This window comes from Typha angustifolia, chromosome 13 (assembly GCF_048772165.1).
Source record: "Typha angustifolia cultivar Huaian chromosome 13, ASM4877216v1, whole genome shotgun sequence".
Classification (NCBI taxonomy): Eukaryota; Viridiplantae; Streptophyta; class Magnoliopsida; order Poales; family Typhaceae; genus Typha; species Typha angustifolia.
The window spans coordinates 10,740,191-10,760,803 of NC_133251.1; the positions used below are offsets into that span (position 1 = coordinate 10,740,191).

General features: G+C 35.7%; 1 protein-coding gene across 7 annotated transcripts in view; it reads left to right on the forward strand.

The window, feature by feature from the left end:
- The first annotated feature begins 3,826 nt into the window (after window positions 1-3,826).
- LOC140773152 (uncharacterized) overlaps window positions 3,827-20,613 on the forward strand; it is a 36,715-nt gene continuing 19,928 nt past the window's right edge. Inside the window, exons 1-15 of one of the 7 annotated variants that reach the window (XM_073115557.1) lie at window positions 3,832-3,988; window positions 5,147-5,205; window positions 5,731-5,944; window positions 6,366-6,414; window positions 7,076-7,212; window positions 7,291-7,401; window positions 7,496-7,597; window positions 7,748-7,856; window positions 7,924-8,121; window positions 9,844-10,012; window positions 10,116-10,194; window positions 10,330-10,423; window positions 10,736-10,832; window positions 13,397-13,490; window positions 20,393-20,465. In XM_073115557.1, the coding sequence (XP_072971658.1) occupies window positions 5,199-5,205; window positions 5,731-5,944; window positions 6,366-6,414; window positions 7,076-7,212; window positions 7,291-7,401; window positions 7,496-7,597; window positions 7,748-7,856; window positions 7,924-8,121; window positions 9,844-10,012; window positions 10,116-10,194; window positions 10,330-10,423; window positions 10,736-10,832; window positions 13,397-13,490; window positions 20,393-20,465 (1,533 nt within the window). In that variant the 5' untranslated portion in view covers window positions 3,832-3,988; window positions 5,147-5,198. Of the gene's footprint in view, window positions 3,989-5,146; window positions 5,206-5,730; window positions 5,945-6,365; window positions 6,415-7,075; window positions 7,213-7,290; window positions 7,402-7,495; window positions 7,598-7,747; window positions 7,857-7,923; window positions 8,122-9,843; window positions 10,013-10,115; window positions 10,195-10,329; window positions 10,424-10,735; window positions 10,833-13,396; window positions 13,491-20,392; window positions 20,466-20,613 lie in introns of those variants that run through there. The other 6 variants (XM_073115553.1, XM_073115551.1, XM_073115556.1 and 3 more) reach the window with 6 other exon arrangements.

The following is a 20,613-nucleotide window of genomic DNA, read 5'->3' on the forward strand; positions in this document are numbered from 1 at the left end:
GTTTTTTTGGCTGATTAGATATCGTATGAAGCCCCAACAACTGCAATGTTTGCCTCAAGAGGAAATGTTGGTTAATTGGCTAATGTGCTGTTGAATTCTAATTCCAACTGTATCTTTTGGCACTTGATGAAATGTGGAGTACCTTATTTTTGCTTGCGTTTTTTTTAATGGGAGAAAGAATGATATATTTATAGTATGATCCAAATAGATAAACTATGATCATAATATTCTGTGTTGGTGTAACAGTGATAGGTTAACGGTTGCATTCTTTTAGTAAAATTTTCGGCAATTACATTCCTGTTACCTTTGGAGTTCCCTTGCTTATATGTTCATAAGTTATAGTTGATTACCACTTCATCTTTAGTTGGTCCGTTTAAACAATTTCCTACGATTCTCATATATAAATGTATTTTATTTTTTTTGGCATTCTTGTCTTAATTAAGTTTCTGAGTTTTAATCCTCTTTTGGTACTGATTGAACCATGAATTTAGGTTGCAGTTTTTTTACTTGTTCAATCTGCTAGATAAAAGGCTGAAAGTTCTCCAATAGTGTTAGAAAGCTATAGAAAATAATGAATCTACAAATTATACAACGAATGATGTTTTACATACCTTTTATGCAAACTAAAAATAGAACTAAATAATAAATATGAGAGTGAGATCATGATCCTGTTCCATCTTGGATGCTAATATTATCACATGAAAAAAGAGCCTGGATTCTGGTACTATGTAGGGCATTCTGAAAATCTAAATCTGAACTTTTACATTATTCTTTTCTCTCTTAAATGGGAATATTTCTGCTATTCCACTGTAGACTTCTGCATAGATTTTGTATTCTTCTTTCTTGCAATACAGGGATGAAACATCAGAAAATAATGGATAGTTGGATTTGTTTTGGTTACAGTAACTTTTTGATTTCTGCATTGCATGTCTATTTCCAATTTGTGATTCTGTAAAATAAGTTTTAGTTATCCTTTAGGCTTCAAGTTTTGCATGTGTGCGCAGGAACTGGCATTTTAATTATGTCTAATTTGTTTTAGAAAACACGAATTATCTTCGTACTCATTTTAGTCTTTATTTTAGATCACGTCTTTACTTATTTCAGATGATGATATATTTTGCATTGTGATTGCTAAGGGTAAAAATTTGTATCTCAGAAACAGAAAAGATATCAAGAAACATGACAACTAGGGGATGCTAATAATCCTCTTGGTGTGTATGCCTTTATGGATTTGCCACATAAGATCTTTCTTGGTTTAATGATGCCTTGATGTTATATTGTTAATAAATACATGATTAGAAGACTATGAGCTCAATTAATATGAGGAAACCAAAGGTTTTGATGGATTTAGGTAGAAACTACTTCCTGTTTGATGAGACTCCTACCAATTCGGGTATAATGGTAAAGCTGATAAGTCTATAGCTCTATCATTGCCAATGGAGAGGCTTTTTCTTGATTTGAAACTGTGGAAGCGCAGTGATAAGAATTTGACTAAATCGTGTCCAAGAGATGTTAAAATTACATTGACCGAAAGAAAGTGATCAAGAACATAATACGCTTGTATGTCAATTGATACAAAATACAATACCAGGCTTTAAGAAGGATTGGGGCCTTATTTTGTGCTTGCTTAAATAGAAGCAGCGAAGATTTGGAAATAGTGATGAAGCAACATGATCCTTTGGTTGCTTTTAGCTAACCCATAAGGGCGTTAGGTAGAATTGTACTAGCACACATTACTTTATTAAGCTTGAAGCTTTAGATCGTATAGGTCTAGCGACTTGACTCTAATGTTTCTTAGTTTCATGAACTTAATTAAATTTTTTTAACTTGGGTGCAATCCCCACTTCTCAAAGAAAGTAAAAAAGTAGTGAAGACTTGGAAATGGTGATGAAGTGACTAGGGCTTGTAATTGTATTTAGGATAGATTTTAGTATAAATTATTGAGAGTTTTTGACTAAGCTAGCCCTCTTCCAAACTTTATTTACCAAAATAAAAAGTTCAGCATTTTACTTTTAGATGAGTCTAGCATTTTATCTTCTACGTAAAACTCTAATCTTATCAGCGTCTTTGTTAAAAGAAAAATTCCAAAAAATTTAGTGCTTTACTAGGAAAAATGATTTTATTATTTTCACATAAAATGTTGAATAATCAAGCATTTTGTCATCTTATTAAGACGCTGAACTACTCAATTTTGAAAGCCATAAATTTCTAACAAATAGTCTATTTTGGAACGTATAATATGCTGTTATAAAGATGAAAGAGACACGAATGATCAAAGCTTAGTCAGATTTTAGATGAGAACTATATGGTAAAAATATAAAAAAAAAAAGTTTAGAGCGTCGTAACTTTATGCTCAGTTATTATTTTTCGTTATAAAATATTTCACTATGTAGATAGGAAAAAAATTTATAATTTTCTCCGCAGCTAGCTGTGCTCAGAATGGCAAAAATAGGTTAATAACTCCAATTTTTAATTTTAAAATTTATCTATTTTTTACTAATAAAATATTGAAACGTAAGTAAGACGCTGATAAGTCTGCATTTTCTAAAAAGAAATTTTTTGGTATTTTCATTTAAAAGTAAATTGTTGATAAATTTTGATTTTTATTGATAGCCGTAGTCAAACAAACTCATTTTGTTATTAAGTTTGTTCTATGGTCCATTTCACTGAACAAAGTTTGGGAGAGGGCTAGTTTGGTCAAAAAACTCAATTATCGGTGCTAAGTACTTGAAAAACTTCTTGATGGATATAAAAAGGGTACCAGATAAAATCTCCTTTTAAGGGCTATATCCTTGCATTGAAGTGCTCCTTATTAGCATTTTTTACACTTATTTAACAAAATGTGTAGTTCAATTAGACTCTCACTAACTCTGTTTATCTCTATCAAATAGTTGAACAATTTTTTGCCGGTTCTAGATGACATGTTCTTTCTAGGATATATCATCCTTAAATGTTAAGACGACCATTACTTTAATTACGACACATTGATTCTTGGATGCATTTTCTCAATACAAATCCCACTTGGCAAATTCTGGAGCATTATCATGTAAAACCTCAGTTGATAAAGTTGGATGTTTCTCAATGCGGCACTGAACCATCATATGAATCTTTATTAACTTTCTTCCAATATTTGTTATTTATAGAATATGATCTATTTTGTATTCTTCAAAGAGATATTCAATATTTACTATTATTAATTGCTCATCTGCTCTAGGATATCGTAGATAACTAGATATAATTCTAGGATGCAGATCACAAGTTTAAGATGACAACAATCTGCCCTTTTGTTTCATAAATCCTCAATAGTGAAAACAAGGACCATCTCCAATTGTCTGTTTCTTATTCAAATTATATAATTACTAGACTTCTTGATTATTTATAAATTCTTGCACTACCCATTAACCTCTTTCCCTATTTTTTTTCTTCTTAAATTAATAGGAAGTCATTATGTATCTCATTCATCTAAGAATTTTCTGGTTGTTTTTCTTTCTCGTATTTATGTGTCATTGGGTTCTCTTGTATATCTGGCAATTGTCATATCTAACAAGGATCATCACTACGTTGCCCGTGCCGAGCGGCACCTGCGTGCCGAGTTCGTATTGTTCGATACAAGTATATTATCGGATGACACTTATTATGTGTCACTTAAAACCCATCAAGTAAAAAAACAAAGGATGCAGAATGATATATGTAGGTAGCTTAATTTTGCTAACTCTATCATTTGTAAGAGTTGTTTTATATACAGATCTAACCAAGGATTGTTGTGATAAAAGCACGTGGTGTGCCGACCTTGGCTACGGACCCGAAACCCATATTAAAATTAACATTTCCTTCTCGCTCTCACAATCTGAACTCCTCCTTTTGACCTCTCTCTCTCCTTTTTTTTTTTTTTTTTTCCTCATACGGCAATGACAAGCCATGTCGAGCCAGGATGAGCGATGTTTAAATCTTCGATGAGATCAGCCTTTGTGAATAGATCTACAGTGAGGTAGTTCTTCTTTTCTCTTTCTCTCTTCTTTTGTTAGATTTTTTCACCCTTTTTCCATCTCTCTCCCTCTTCTATTTGCCCCATCTCTCCCTTTCTCCTCATTGAGAGAGAAGGTTATTGAAGAGAGAGGTTGAGACTAGACAAAGGATGGGTGATTTTTCTCTTGTTAATGTTTCTGATTTTTTGGAAATTTTTCCTCCATTTTATAACTATTTTTATATATTAAATAATTTGTCCAATATTGGCAATAGAGCCGATGACATATACCGATCCTGATACTTGGTACCTCTTGATATATCAAAAAGATAATCTTTAAAACTTCCTAGGGTATTAAAATAGGTTTTAAGAGCTAATTTAAAGCTCTTCAACACTATTTATATTAGTGTAACAAATGCAATTAGATTGTAATCTAATTATTTTTTTTTTCCATTTTTTCTTAGATCTTCCAAGTTAGGGCAAATTACTTTGGGAAAATCAAAATTTTCCTTTGATTTCTAAAATATAACATAATCTATATAGATCAAGCACCACAAGTCCACAACACAAAGAAGTATCACAATGGATGAAACAAACATTCAATTTCTAGTGGCATGCGATATTCAATTTCTAGTGCCCGCGTTGATATAGGCGGCCAGGAGGGAGTATCGAGATGCTCCCACCGTATCGACACTGACAATTCACTGGTATCAACTCGTGCTGATCGTGCCGTATCCATGGATTTAGCATTTTGGTGCTAGATCTATTAAAAGTATTAAATGTGGGAATCAAAAGGGAAATTTGATTTCCTTCAAATTTCGCCCTAGATTAAAAAAATTCAAAATTAAAGTGTCAAATTCATTCAAATTGGGTGAAAATAGGTGTAAGAATATGTTAGATTAACTCTATATGAGTATCTTGGAATAGTATTACTCAAGGTTTTGAAAATCAGTACCGGAATCGGAATCGGTCTTCTGGAAAAATGATACGTATTGATTGCCTGTATCGGATCAGACTATTTTAATTAAATAAAATTTTAAATATTATTTAAAAATATTGAGAAATTTTTAAAAAATTAGAAAAAATTATAAGAAAATAATAATTACTCACATATAAAGCCTAAAAATCTCTCTTCCTTTCTATCCTTCTAACTATTAGTCTACTCTCTCTCTCTCTCTACAGCCGCCTACTACAGTGCTGGTTTCGGCTCTGATTGGGATCGACTGAAACTAGGATGTATGGTATTACTACATACTAATGGACTTCTCCGAGAGATCTTTAATGTGGTTATGAATTTAAATGTTTTTTCTTCACTTTAGTGCATAATAATTTAATTGCTCCACTTCCTTCTGCAGCTTTTTGTGCAGCTTTTTGTGAGTGTGTTTTGTAACTCTTTTGGGTTATGTGGTCTTTACTTAGAATTTGCAAGCTTCTGTTAATTTTTCATCTAGCTTAATCTCCTCAAGAATTTATGGTCTATTTTGTTCTCTAATTTTACCCTTGAAGTGTTGTTATATAGTTTCATCAGTTAGCATCTAATGCATATGCTTTGTTGACTTTTGAGATTTTTTTATTAGTAGAGTAATGCATCTGGATATTTTAACATTATTCCTGTTCTTGATGCTTTATATAATGTGACTAAAGGCTTATATATTGTTTAGGATGTTTTCTGTCAGATGTGGAGGAAGTCCTGTTTTCACCAGTTGGCATGTAAACTTTGCATCCTGCTCCCAGTAAATCTAAAATGGCATAACTTGTTCATACAGGAGGGAATCCACAGAACTTTGTTGTGCCCCTGTTGAAGGTGTTGCTGGAGGAGGGACTGGTTATGGTTGGATTGATGGTGGCTTGCAAGGTTCAAACTTATATAAAGGTGCAGTTGATCCTACAAAGATTCCAACAACGGATCTATTACATGTGTGGTGTATGCCTAGCACGGCTAATGTTGGGCAGCAAGAAACGCCTCGACCTTTGGAGCCTGTAGGTTCCCTTCCTAATTTTTTTCTTTCTTTATCACAAGGAGAATGATTGTATCTCTTTCATGAACTTGGATGTCTGTATTGATGTTAACTTGTGCTTTTTTAGTTTGATTTTAATGTATTGGATGGATGCAACTTTCTTTTACTGCTCATGATGTCTATGTTCTTCCTGTTCTGTGATTTCAATGTGAAACATGACACTACTTAGCAGAGCATGAAGAGAAAATGAAACAAGAAGGCTTACTAGTGAAATAGTGAATTGTTTTATATCCCTTCTTACTGATTTTTCTTTGCTGTTCTTACAATAAGCACTTACTTTATAGTCCTCAATTTTATATCCCTTCTCACTGATTTTTCTTTGTTGTTCTTACGATAAGCACTTTATAGTCCTCGGTTTATATGGAAGTATTTATCTTCATCAGGTTCTTTCATGCGCCTCTATTTATGCCAACGGTGGTAGATCCCCAAAGTGTTAGTCCCTCGAACTATTGGCTTCTACATTTATGGGTCTTATTTGCTGCTTCCGCAAGAACCCATCCTACATGGTGTTCATCAGTCCTATTGGACTATATGAATACCTAAATCAATAAATATTTTTAACCTGCCAAACTGTAGTAATATTTTAATAAAATAATGTTGAATTGAATAAAATCTCGTTACTCATTTGTATTGTTTCAGTGTTTCACGTCACTTACTTTTTGTAACTATATTATGGCTTTCATCTTTTCTGCTGAATATAATACCTTATATTATATTCATTGTGGTTTAAAATGATGATCTGATGCAAGCAAAGAGAAGAATTATATCGGATTTTTTGGAGAAAACAGCGATATTATTTCTAATTGCAAGTTTCCCAATTACCATATCCAACGTTTGATTTTTTTGTTGTTTGGCCATGACTAGATGAGCTTATTTATCTCATACTAGATGTCAAACATGGTTTTGTATATTTCTGTGAATTGCGGTGGCCATCATATGTATTAATGAATTACAAGAGAGAAAATCATTAACTTGTTTTCTACCATCCATTCTTACACATATACATATATACACAGAGACATAACCGCACACAAAAATACCCTCCTTTGTCACATTTTTCTCATGTCTTTTACCTGAACATTTTTGAATGAAGATATCTCTTTTGGCGGCGAGAAATGAAAGGGAAAGTGTTCAGATTGCATTACGTCCAAAAGTTTCTTGGGCCAATTCTGGTATTGCAGGAACAATACAGGTCCACTGTACAGACCTATGCTCTTCCTCTGGCGACAGGTTCCTTTTTCTTTTGGATAAGTCTCATTTGGTATTGAACAGATATCTGTAGTATACTGATGATAATAGTTCTGGCAGGTTAGTTGTTGGGCAATCTGTGACTCTGCGACGTGTGGTGCCTATCTTAGGTGTGCCTGATGCTCTTGTACCTCTTGATCTAGCAGTCCCTCAGATAAACCTACTTCCTGGGTACTAGTTTATATAACAATTGGAGTGTTTTCTCAGTATTGAACCCATATGATAGTAATGAGCCATCATTAATTTATTTGTTTCTCTTGTACAGTGAAACGACGTCCATATGGCTCTCGGTTTATGTCCCTTGTGAACAGCCACCTGGTCAATATGAGGGTCAAATTTTTATCACTGCTTTGAAAACAGATTCAGAGTGATGATCTATCCTGTCTGCATTTTCTATGTAGTTTTCTACTGAATAACAGCCAAATTACATTATTCAGTTTTGAACTTGTTTCTCGATCTTGTAGTTTGTACTTCTTATAATCAGTATAGTCAGGTTCTCTTTATCTATCTACTGCAGATCTTTAGCACAATCTCTAGTTAAAGATGAGAAGTATCAACTTTATAGGGAACTGAAAAACTGCCTTGACATAGTTGAAGATGTAGATGGAAAATCTTTGGAGGAAGTGGTAATTTTCTATTTTGATTTATAGCTATTCCAATTGAACGGGTACTCATGATTTTCATCATGTGTAGATTGGCCGTACTACATCTGCTACACAAGCATTGAGGAGAGTACTTCTCTTACCAACATTCCAGGAGTATCAAGATAATGGATCAGGTGACATGATGGATGAAGATACTATGACCAACATTTCTGTTCGTCTAAAATTTAGTGTCACTATCTGGGATTTCACTCTGCCATTGACGCCATCACTTCCTGCTGTATTTGGAGTATCCATCAATTTAAATTCTCTTTTAGTCTCTTCTTTATTGGATATGATTATTCTCATGGAATTGTATGGCGATAATAAGATTTTCTTGTATTGGATATTCTTTTGTGGTTTTGAGGGTCCCTAGGAAACATAGATACATCAAAAGTTAAGACAATTCTAGTTGTACCATATTGGATACCATATCAGGTATGATAATCCTCAGATTCTTCAAGGATACCTATCGTATACTTCCTATTATGTATCAAAATTTTTGAATAAAAAATAAAATAGGATACTCTCGGATACTTCTAGAATACTCATATACTTATGTGAGTTCAAAAGACAGGTCAAATTAGAGGTCTACAAGGTCAAGAAGATTCAATTTGCAAGAAAGTTGACACTAGATAACTTATTATGCATGATTAACATATTGTGCGTGATCTATGAAATCGAAGAGAATAAATATTAAGATTTTATGCTACACATGCTTAACCAACTCATGATTTATAGATCGATGTTCTTTGCTCTTGATATAAGTATCTAACAATTTGTTATGAATGGTTAGCTTTATTCGTGAAGAAGTTAAGGATGTATTTAAGTATACATTATCACAGGTTATAGTAATAGTCTTATCTCTCCTCTTAAGTTATTTGTGTCATTTTTTTGGAAAAAAAACGTAGATAAAACAAAAAAGGTAGCATTATCTATTATAATTTTGGAAACGGTTTATTCATTAGATGTAGTAGGTTTCAAATATTATCATTTTCATAATCAAGGTTTAAGATACATTATTGGTTTGTTACTTGGTGTTCCAGTTTGCGGTTCAGAAGTTTTGGTACTCTCAAGGTGTCAAAAAGGCACATGAAAAATTGGCAAAATGAACAAGAAACTAGATTGTTGAAAATTCGGATCACTTGTATTTATAATTTTATATATTTATTAGTTCTTTTGGCACTCATTATTTTTTTAAATTTGTTGCTTGACAGTGAAGTATACTAAGATATATATAGGAAATTCAGAAATCTAGATAAACGTATATATAGATACAAACTAGAAACTATAGTGGCGATAACAATTTTATCTTCATATTATATTTACATTTTTGTTGTCATGACCCTTGTGGGCCGGTCACGACAGTGCCCAGCGTTGCTCTAGATTCCTTCCCAATGACACCCTCATGCTATGTACTGGGATGTAGGAACAACATGTCTTGCTTGCATGGTCCAACAAGGCAATCCATGCATGTTATTATCAGTTTGTGACATAAAATTATCAGTTGGATAATAAAGTTTTTATTGAAATTTAAAATAGATCTCATGGACCATGAGTAATAGTCAGTTTTCTACTGCTATTATCCTATGAATATGCTCTTTTTCCTTTTCTTCTTTTTTCAATTTTTTTCTCTTTCCAACTTGTCAAATAGGTATAGCATATAACACAAGCATTCTCTCTCTTTCTAACTTGGGGAAAATCTTCTATTACAAAAGCATTTTCTTGTGGTGATGAAGCATTTCTTATATGCTTCAATATGAGCTTCTTCTTCCTGGACATCTATTACATGCATCCTGTGAAGGAGCTTCTTTTCTGCAGGTCCTAACTAGAATCATGCTAGTAGATAGGGAGAGAGATGCAATCAAATTGACTATATATTCGTGACCTTAGTGCATGTCTAATAACTAACGAGAATGTCTCTTTCTTTGTTAATTGTGAAGAAACTGTTCAAACTTTGACCTTGACTTAGATATCTGAAACTGTGATTGAGGATCGATTTGGTCTAGAGCATGGTACTGAAGGCTGGTATGATGCATTAGATAGTCATTTTAAGTGGCTTCTCCAGTACAGGATCAGTCCATTCTTTTGCAGATGGGGTGATAGCATGCGAGTCTTAACTTACACCTGTCCTTGGCCAGGTACATTGGAAAATGTTTGCTTCTGTCTTATCCTTCTTTGGAAACATGGTTGCCATTGTATGACTGAGATCCTTTTTCCTCTTCATTTCTTATGCTTTTTTAGCTGATCATCCAAGAGCTGATGAGTACTACTCAGATCCAAGATTAGCAGCATATGCTGTACCATATGCACCCATCTTGTGGTATGCTTTGAGCTATTTGCGTAAATGGCCCTGTGGCATCACTTGTTGTTGGTATTATATATATATATATATATATATATATATATATATGTTTGTCTGTATGCAAGCTGTTGTTTTTTTCTTCATGTGCAACAGTACCGACATGGAAAAAGATTCTGTGAGAAAAGAGGTCGAGATCTTGAAGACAAAGGCTCATTGGAGAAAAGCTTACTTTTACTTGTGGGACGAGGTATGGTCATGCTATTGTGCAGTCCATTGTGCTGTTAATTAGCTGGAGTTCCTGAGATAAAAAGTGCATAAATTTTCCTTCCAGTTCCCACATTCATGGGGCCTCTTGCATTGGTGCCTTCTTTTAGGTGGATAAAAGCCATGTAGCATGAAGAGTTTGTGTGATATTTGCTAGTATCTTCTGTGGCTCTATGATCCTATTCATCTATCATGCTTATTTTGGCTGACCTCTCATTGTAGCTTGCAAGAATGTGATGTACATCAGCTAATGAAAAACTCTTCTTATTTGAGCTAATACTGTCTTGATATTCAGCCATTGAATTTGGAGCAGTATGATTTAATCCGAAGCATGTCTAGTGAGATACGGTCTTATGCACCTGATGCACGTGTTCTGACTACTTATTACTGTGGTGAGTACTTTATACATCTTATCTGAATTTCTAATCTCTCTAAAGGAATGTGATCTTTGGATGAAAAAGAGGGTTTTTGCGTGCATACCCTTCTAAAGATCTCTTATTTGCTTGTATGGCCCTCAAAAGTTGCTATTTGCTTGTATATCCTTTAAAACATAGTTTTTACATATACCCCTTAAAAAACCTTTATTTTTTTTTGTAGCTATCCTCAAACCTAACTAAGCATAACAGTTTCATCAGTTTAACTGTAAAGAAACAGAACTACCTTATTCTTGTATGCGCAAAATCCTTTCAATTAAGGGTATTTATGTTTTACATTACTAAAATTTTAACTTATAGTTGTCGAAATAAAAACCTAGAAGGTATCCATGCAAAAATCATTAGTTTTGAAAGGTATACACGTAAATATGAAATTTGGAAGGGCATAAAATGCAAATAAGGAACTTTGGAGGGGTACACATGGAAAAAACCCAAAACAACTTATGAACTTGTAAGAAAAAGCAGAAATATTGTAAAGTTCTTAATAAATTACCTCCAAGTGTGGTGGAAATCATTATGATCTCATGTAATGTAGGATTTTTGTTGTGTGGGATACTATCCTCCTCCTCTCTGTGTGTGTGTGTGCGTGCAAGTGTCTATCTATCTTTGTCTCTGTCTCTGTCTCTGTCGTCTCTACTAGTGGGCATTGGAGTGTGTATCATGATAAGGATATATCTTGTCCAGCCATGCTGGCACAAGATGTGCTTGGAGGTATGCAAAGTGCTGGACTATACTTAAAATCTAGAGCTCTCATATCTTATATCCTTTTCTACTTGTAGCTAAGACACTTTAGATTTATTTCTTGTTCTTTTTTCAAAAAATTTCTGAAGGTTCCAAATCATGATCAACGATCTAGATCCTTAAATAGATGGTCTATGATATATGTGTGTCAACCAGGAATTTGACTCTGAATTGCACAACCAAATCTACCATAACCAACAATGATAAAATCTTGTATCTCAGTTAATTGGGGTCCACACACCTGAATCACTTTTCTCTATCAGCCCTATCTTGGACATTGTCCTTTTAATAGAAGAGCCGTCACATCCAACTAAGTTGTCTTTGGTCTTGTTCTGATTGGTGTGTTTTTCTCCTAATTGTTCAATTTATTTTTTAGCTATATTACATGGTATCCAACTGGACATGCCCAAATAAACTTAGAAATAGAATCCAACTCCTTTCTGTTGCACAAGCTGTCCTGGGAAAGTTATCTTAGAGATCAGGTTCAACCTATGAAACACGGACACTTCAAATAGTATGCCGTGTCCGTGTCCGACACTCGTCGGACACCGACACTCGTCGGACACTCATTGGACACGTGTCAGATACTTCTACGACATATCCCATATTTAAAAGTTATAGAATAAATTCGGACACTTCTTAGACACTTTTAAACACTCTTGAGAAACTTTTTGAATATAAGATTTATCATATACTATAAAAGTTGATAACATAAATTATCGATTTTAGGAAATTTCTGCATATGCTATAGAAATATAATGCAACAATCACAAGTTAGTACATACAAGAAAATTAATATTAATATTGTAAAACCATAGATTTGCCTATGTCGTTCACTGTAGTTAAGTAATAGTAGTTAGTTATTAATTCTCAGGTAGTTAGATATTTATTCTTATAATATAGAATTGTATTATCACGTATTAGCATTATCATTTTTGGCTTTGTAGTATTGTATACGTTTTGTTTTTCTCTCTTGAATAATTTATGCATGCTTGTGTATTTATTCTATAAGTTTAGAAAAACATTTCTTTAAATGTATCGATAATATATATAATGCTTTTATTTATTTATTTTGTTGTGTCCTAAACGTATCATGTCCTGTTTTTTTAAGATTTATCGTATCCCCGTGTCCGTATCGTGTCGTATTCGTGTTCCGTATCCGTGTCTGTGCTTCTTAGGGTTCAACCTTTTGTCTACATTGATGCTCAAATTTACTAAATAGGTCTTCTATTCATTTTCTCTATCTTAGATATACTTATTTAAAATAATTAAATTCATCAATCAATATAATATAGTCATCAACACACCAAGTGTCATCATCTTGAACCTAGGAATGTGTCTCCAATGTAGTACTATGAATACTAGCTGCATAACAACGAAATTTCTGTTGCATATTTACCAATAGAACTATCAATTGGCAGTTGATTGATGATAACAGTATCAGCACACGTTATATGCATGGAGTGACATGCTTCCAATAGATGCTTGCTTCCTAAATCAAATAAAAGATGCTCATCTTAGGTATGATTTGTACATAATGCACAATTTAGGCAGCAGGAGCCTTCCTTAGAGTTGAACTGTCTACTTAAATAGAGTTGGCTAGTTTCACGTCCCATTGATGATATTATGAATTTATGATGTGATGTCCAGAGACATACACAAATTTCACTAAAGTATCTTAATGCCTAAGTTCTGATACACTATCTGCTAGCTTGCTAAGAGTGTATCTTTTTTTCAGAACTCGTGATTAGTTTGTTTGCATGCAATGGATCTTTATGTAGGTCCAAGTGGTGCAGAATTAGCGGCTAACACTTTTGAGGCCTTTGTTGAAGTTCCCAACATTCTACGTCCTCATACTCAAATATTCTGCACGAGGTATGCTTTAATCTCCTCTTTCTATGTACCTTATAGTCTATGCTATTCAAAGCTCGCCCCATCCCTACATGCCATCTCCTTATTGGGACTTGAGAAAATATCCTCTTTAATCATATGACTAGGAATAGTTAATAATATTATATGATATTTTCTTTTGTTAGGTAATATGATATATTCTAGTGATCACAAGGATTATAAAACACGAGGTGTTGATAACATAATGAGGTCCACCACATGAAATATAGATGAAGCCTAGGTAACAAAATGATAGGTAATAATGACTATAACTTGGGTCTGATCTCCACTCCCCACAAAAAAGAAAGAGAAAAACGGGTTAATAACAATTGACGATAAATAACAGGGATGTGGTGATTTCTTCAAAGTTGATAATTATGTGGCTGGTAGAGCAACTTGATAGTTTCCAAGATGAACTTTAGTTATTACATATTACATTTCTCACATTGCAAAATGTTGGAAATGCATTGACATTTGTCATATACCTTCCTAGAGAGATTGCCAATGCCATTTTATTTTACTATAAAGAAGACTCAAGGTTATTCTCATAAATATGATAACTTATAAATATTTGAGTTGATGCATAAAAACCAAAGCTATAATACTTATATTATTTGGAGAAATGGGGAAGTCAGAGAGGGAGAGTGAGAAGCATCGGGTCTTCTTTTGAAGTGAGAGAGATTAGAGGTGAGAAGGAGATGGGAGAGAGTTAGCAAGAGAGAGAGTGAGGAAGAGAGTTATTGGGAGATAGAGTGAGTGGGAGAGGGAAAGAAAAAATAATTTTTAGTTTGTGTGGGAAAGGAGAGAGAGAGGGTAAAAGGAGAGAGATGGAGGTTGAAATATTAATATTTTTCTAGAATTCATATGTGTATAATTTATATTTTATATATTATTATTATTATTATTATTTAATTTTTAGAATTTTTCTTTATTTTAAAATCTATTTTAAAGTATAGGTCGGTACATATTATATTTTTAGACAGTCAATCCAAATATACTTGGGACCTTGGTTGGACATATGAATAGAGTCAAGGATTAATAGATAGAAGGTCCTTTGAGAGTTACTATATTCAAATTGTCATGGAAGAAAAATAGTAAGGAAAGACACGAGATAATGTGGTTGGCGCCAAAAGTTGGACCAAAGGCGTGATTATTGTTGTATCTCTAGATTGCCTTGTCATAGTGGAATTTTTTTAAGCTATGACATGCATTATTAGTATATTACCAGCGTCAGCTCTTGGATCAACTATTTATCTTACTTAGAACTAGTTTTTCTAGAGGTTATGAGTTCAAACCAAGGTCTTTAGTTTTGGTAGATCCCAATCCAGATTAGCTGAAACAAATTGCGATTGGCCATACCTTGAAGTACGTCATTAGACTGCTTTTAGCGAGGTATCGACTGTATCGAACTTGTTTCAATTGAAATCACCTAGTATGGGTTAGTGAAATGGATTCGGCTCAAAACTGACTTGGGATTCAATGAATGATGCCTTTGTCTCCTAAAGAAAAAGAAATCCCACATACCTTCTCTCCCCATACTCCACTTTTGCGGCGAAGTTAGGGGTGGCAAAAATTGACCCGACCCATTAACTCGATAAGATAACAACTCGTTTTTTAATTAGGGTTTGAGTTTAGTCTAATTGAGTTTGGGTCATAAACGGGTCAACTCGCCTAACCCGTTTAATAATAGGGTCGTGTTCAAATTTATTTCATTTACCCGTTTAAATATATGAGTTGGGTCATGTCAACCCGTCGACCTGCTAACCTGATAATATATATACTAATGTCTAATATTCTAACCTATCCTAACTCTTACTCCTCACTCACTCTTATTCTCCCTTTTTCATCAACTGTCGCCTCCCTCCCTTTTTCATGAAGCCTTGCGTCTTACTCCTTTTTTCATCAACCAAGTATGGGAGCTACTTTGGCCAATGAGATTAGCGCTGCCGCCTTTGCTAGCGAAGCTCTTTAACTACTTTGCCTCCATGGCAAACGAGCTCGCGGTACGATACAAGCTCTCCATCGAGTTATGGCTCGAGATTTGCTACTATTAATGTGATTGGTAGAGCATATGCTGCTATTGCTGTTGTGTTGCCACCTCTATCGCAGCGGCTGTCGGATTCGGCGACAAGTTGTTGAAATGGGTGAACATGGTCTCAATTTCCGAGCTGGAAGTCCTGACGGGGAGGAAGTTGTCGTAGAGCTCTCTGATGAGCGAGCTTGATGCCGATTTGTATTGGAGCAAGCTGGAGCTCATCTTGTGTTGCCGGTGTTGGGGTAGATCTGCTTCCTCCTTCTGGTGGCCGTCGAAGATTCATGGGAGGATGGGGGGTTGTAGGAGGTTGATTTTGTTTTCAATTTTAGGTAAGGGTGCTCCATCGATTGCATCGGACTCAGAAGAATTTGATGCACTGGGTGATGGATACGACTGAGTTCTAAGTGTCTATAATGGTGGAAACTGGAAAGCGTTGGTGGTGAATGCTAGTGATGGATTCGGCGGTGGTGAATGGCGTCCATCTCATTTTTAAAATTGTTTTGTTATTTTGTATCAAGAATTATTTTGTTTGAGCTTATTATGTTATTCTGTATGTCATTATTTTGTATGTTGAAACAATGAAGTTGATCCTTGGCATAATATTTGTGTTGTATATAATCGAGTTAATTGTGTCGTGTTATCGGGTTAATTATGTCATGTTATCTTATTATCGTGTCATGTTAATGTGTCTTGTGTACACGGCTTGTTTATTAAACACGTTACACAGGTTGTGTCATGTTATCCTTTTAATAATCGGGTCATGTTCGTGTATGTTGGATTTAATTTGTTTGATAATCGGGTCGTGTTTGTATTAAGATGAATGTGACATGACCCGAATCTGACCTGATCCGAGAGAGTGACAGATAGCGAAAGAGAGTGGGAGAGAGCGACAGATAGCGAAAGAAAGAGTGGGAGAGACACTGAAAGAAAAAGAGAGATGAACTAAGGTCATAAGAGATATAGAGGAGAAATCACCAGATCCATCGTTAAAGGAGCTTGCCAGGCGTTTTCTTCTATAGATTTGTGTCGGAAGTTTTGCTTATCAAAGTCTACTTAAATAGATTATGTAGAGAGAGCAAAGAAGGTTGGTAGCTGTCAGAATAAAAAAAAAAAATTTAAAAACCCTAATCCCCTCTTTCTGTTTTAACCATCTCAGCCCCTCCCCTTCTCTCTCTTCTTCTTCTCCTCCTTCGTTTTCTTATCTTTTACTCACCGTCGGAGTCACGTTGTGGGATTGGATCGCCGGAGCATCGCCGGAGGAAATTGGGACCACCACACTCTTCCCCGGTGGTGATTTTTAGTACGTGAGCTAAAGATTTGAGATTTCGGTAGTCTTGCTTAGACTCAGGTGAGTGGGTTCACTCACATGTTTATTTTATTGTATTTCGTATTTTTGTCAGACTATGTAAATTTTCTGTGCAAATTATTTATTTCACCCTTATGTGTAAAAATTAAATTGTTGCAATTTCTATGTGCAAATCTATTTATTTCATCCGTACGTGCGAGAATTTAATTGTTTTATTTTCGGTGTGCATTTAATTATTATATTAAGTGCATCACCATATTTCGTGCAAATATTGAAATTTGTGAAAAGAAAAATGAGACTAGTATTGATACGACTTAGAGAACAGTCCTGGTATAAATCGTTGGCGATTTTCCGTGGTGACTCAAGTCTATCTGGAAGTCTAGGGGAAAGTCCTAAATTAGATCACTGCGGTGACTCTCTTAGGTGACTTTGGCGGGGTTAGGGAACAGTTCTAGGATGAATGAGAAAATTTCTTAGGTGACTAACTTCTCTCAACGGTTAGAGGAAAAGACAGAGTGTGTTAATCACGGGGTGATACTCTCTGATGACCCTAACCGGATCAGCTATGAAGAAAAGTCTCGAGCGTCATCTTTAGGTGACTTCTAGTTGATGTGGATCCACAGGGTTTAGACTCATTGAGACATATGACAGTATAAATATCAAAAGATGTTAATATGTTGAAAACATGCAAGGTCACAAGTTGTGACATCTCTCTATTGTTATCATTGTTATTATTTAGAGATCATGCATATTGTATATTGTTATAGATATTGTTGCTTTTAGTTTAATTTATTTAGCATTTATATGATTTAAAATTTATTTAGCATTAATCATACTTATCATCGCTCACTGAGCTATTCACCACATAGGATAAATACTCTCAAGAAACAATCATCCATCATCTCATACATCGAGGGGGGATATATACACATCTAGCGGTAATGCCACCTACACGTGTATGGCGACACTACATGTGATCGGTTGTCTGTGGCCATAAGGCTAAGGACCCCGGTCGTAAGCCCATATCTCACTCTCTCTAAATTATCACCACCATCAGCGTGAGAACCGGGAGCCCTCGGCTCATCAACAGACGTCCTAACCTTACGTCGTCGGGAATCGCTAGAGTTATATCCCCTCCTCACAATCATGTTCTTCTATCATTATAATCTAGTCCAGACTATGTAGTATAACTACCTGAATGTCATACAGGCTCCCGACCTCAGGTGTAGGCCGCTAATACTATGGTCATATAAGATACACTCTATCCTTAACCCTGGGCTGAGTGAGTAAGGGTACTGCCTAGTCAGAACCCAATTACTAATGATAGGTGGAAGTGGTGCAGTGTCTATGAGTGTATAAAGCATGTCATAGTCATCATGATCGTTACATTTTATATTCACAACATGTATATCATATAAGATATACTCTACCTTTAACCTTGGGCTGAGTGAGTAAAGGTACTGTCTAGTCAGAACCCGACTACTAATGATAGGTGGAAGTGGTGCAGTGTTTATGAGTGTATAAAGCATGTCATAGTCATCATGATCGTTACATTCTATATTTACAACAGATATATATGTAAGGGTATATCATACTGGATATATGTAGAGCATCATCACACTAATGCTTATGCTACATTAACATTCTCATAATATCATGATGAACAAATTATCAATAACGGCATATGTAAAGATATAACATGGCACACTAAATGTATGTATTAATACCGATATTTCCTACAGTGTCATGACAGGTATAAGGACTGAAACTACATTATTCTAGACTTGTATAAACTCTACTCGTCTGGGGGGTCTCCACAGTATACTAAATCTCGTCAGCTAGTCTACTCCGGAATCCCCAAATCCTCACGCAGTGTCAATCTTATTAACTCACGCAAGTAAAGCCACACGTAAGATTAGCGAACTAATCGAATTAATTATCTTATTAGAGAATTTATGTTTAGGTATATACATGAGTCAATGTTCTCCTAGGATGAGTCTTATGTTATCTTAAAATTCACATGATAATAAATTGTCATTACGGGGGTTAGGCTAATTAAATTAGGTGGAAATAGATAAACGGGAATATAGGATCCAAATGGTCCCAAATGGGCTAGGCTAGAGGTATTGAGTTAGGCTCAAACCTAACTCAATAGGCAAGAGGGCCTTAGTGGGCTAAGGTGGGCTGGGGGCCCAACCACAGCCCACCAAGGTTGGATTAGTGGGCTGTAGTCTGCAGCCCACCGAACATTGGGTTAGTGGGCTATAGCCTACAGCCCACCCAAGTCCGGGTGGGCTGCGGCCTGCAGCCCACCAACACCTATCTCCCCTATCTCCTTCGAGGGAGGGAGACAGAGGGGATGAGAAGCGGAGGCTCGGCGCTGTCGGTGGCCCACGCCGCCAGTAGCCTGCCCTCAGGTCGGCGGCTCACGACCTACGTTGGGGAGGGAAGGGAAGAAAAGCAAAGGGGAGGAAAAGAGGACAGCGTGGCTCGGCTCGACGGGCGTAACCCATGCTGCGGAGGAGCCATCGCCCATCCTCCCCGCCTACAGGGGAGCGGGAGAAGCTCGCCCCGCGGCCTGGGTGGCCGACGAGGCAGTGTGGTGAGCTCCATGGCCGGCAGCCATGGAGGTCCCTCCTCCTAACCCAAAGGCCCGAAGCCCGTCCAGAGAGCCCCTTCCTCGGAGCTCTCGGATCGACGGCCGGATGTGGGGTCGTCGGCCGCCGAGGATGATGGCGAGATGGAGGGAAATTAACTACTGAATTTTAACGGGGTTGAGGCTTACCGCGATCTTTGTCGGCAACCCATGAGAGGGAAAGAGGTAGTGACGTGGAGAAGAAATGTGGGGGGGGGGAGAGTGGTAGGGTCGGCGCGTGCGTCCATCAGAGGGATTTTTTATTTATTAATAAATTGGGGTGTTACAATTGGTTTTCGCTGATTAGACCGAAACTAACCAATTGATTGATTTTGGGGTAGGCAATCTCGATTCGCGGCCGAAACTAGGAACCTTGTTCCAAATTAATTGAACCTGTGCTTGCTATTGTTAACTGAGCCTGTAATTATTTGTATGTTTAAACTTTGGAAAAAGTTTTAACACTTTCGTAGCATTTGTCTGTGCCATGGCAAAAAACTAATCCTAAGGTGGAGACAGAAGGTTTGTAGTTGAGATTTATAAGTGTGAAAGGAAGTGGTGGAGTTTTGTCTTTTTCACTTTTAATGGCTCATATTTAATTATTACTTAGGTAGTTAGGTTTGAAGAATATTCATGCAAGATTGAAGAGCTTTGAGGGGTGTACATGCAAAAACTAATGATTTTAAGGGGTATATGTGCAAACACCAAATTTTGAGGGTTATACAAGCAAATAAGAGAATTTTGAGGGATATACATGCAAACAACCCTTTCCAAAACCTATAAAGATGGCGTTAGGATATCAAAAGATGTTTTTCCAATTAAACTTTAATATGCACATCTATGTCAATTTTAAGTTATTTCATCTGACACATTTACTGTTTGTTGTATTGCCTTATATTGTTATACTTTTACAGTGAGTGGGTTCTTGGTACTAGAGAGGACTTGGTGAAAGATATTATTTCAGAACTACAGCCAGAGAATGGGGAAGTAAGTTACATCAAATTTGATCTTCCATTGTTTAGTTGTTTATAATCAAATTTATTCAATTATCCGGCATCATCCATATGAATTTTCTCGTACTCTTGAGAATACTATTTTTACCTTCTTCAAGCTTTACGTCTTATTAGATTTTGTT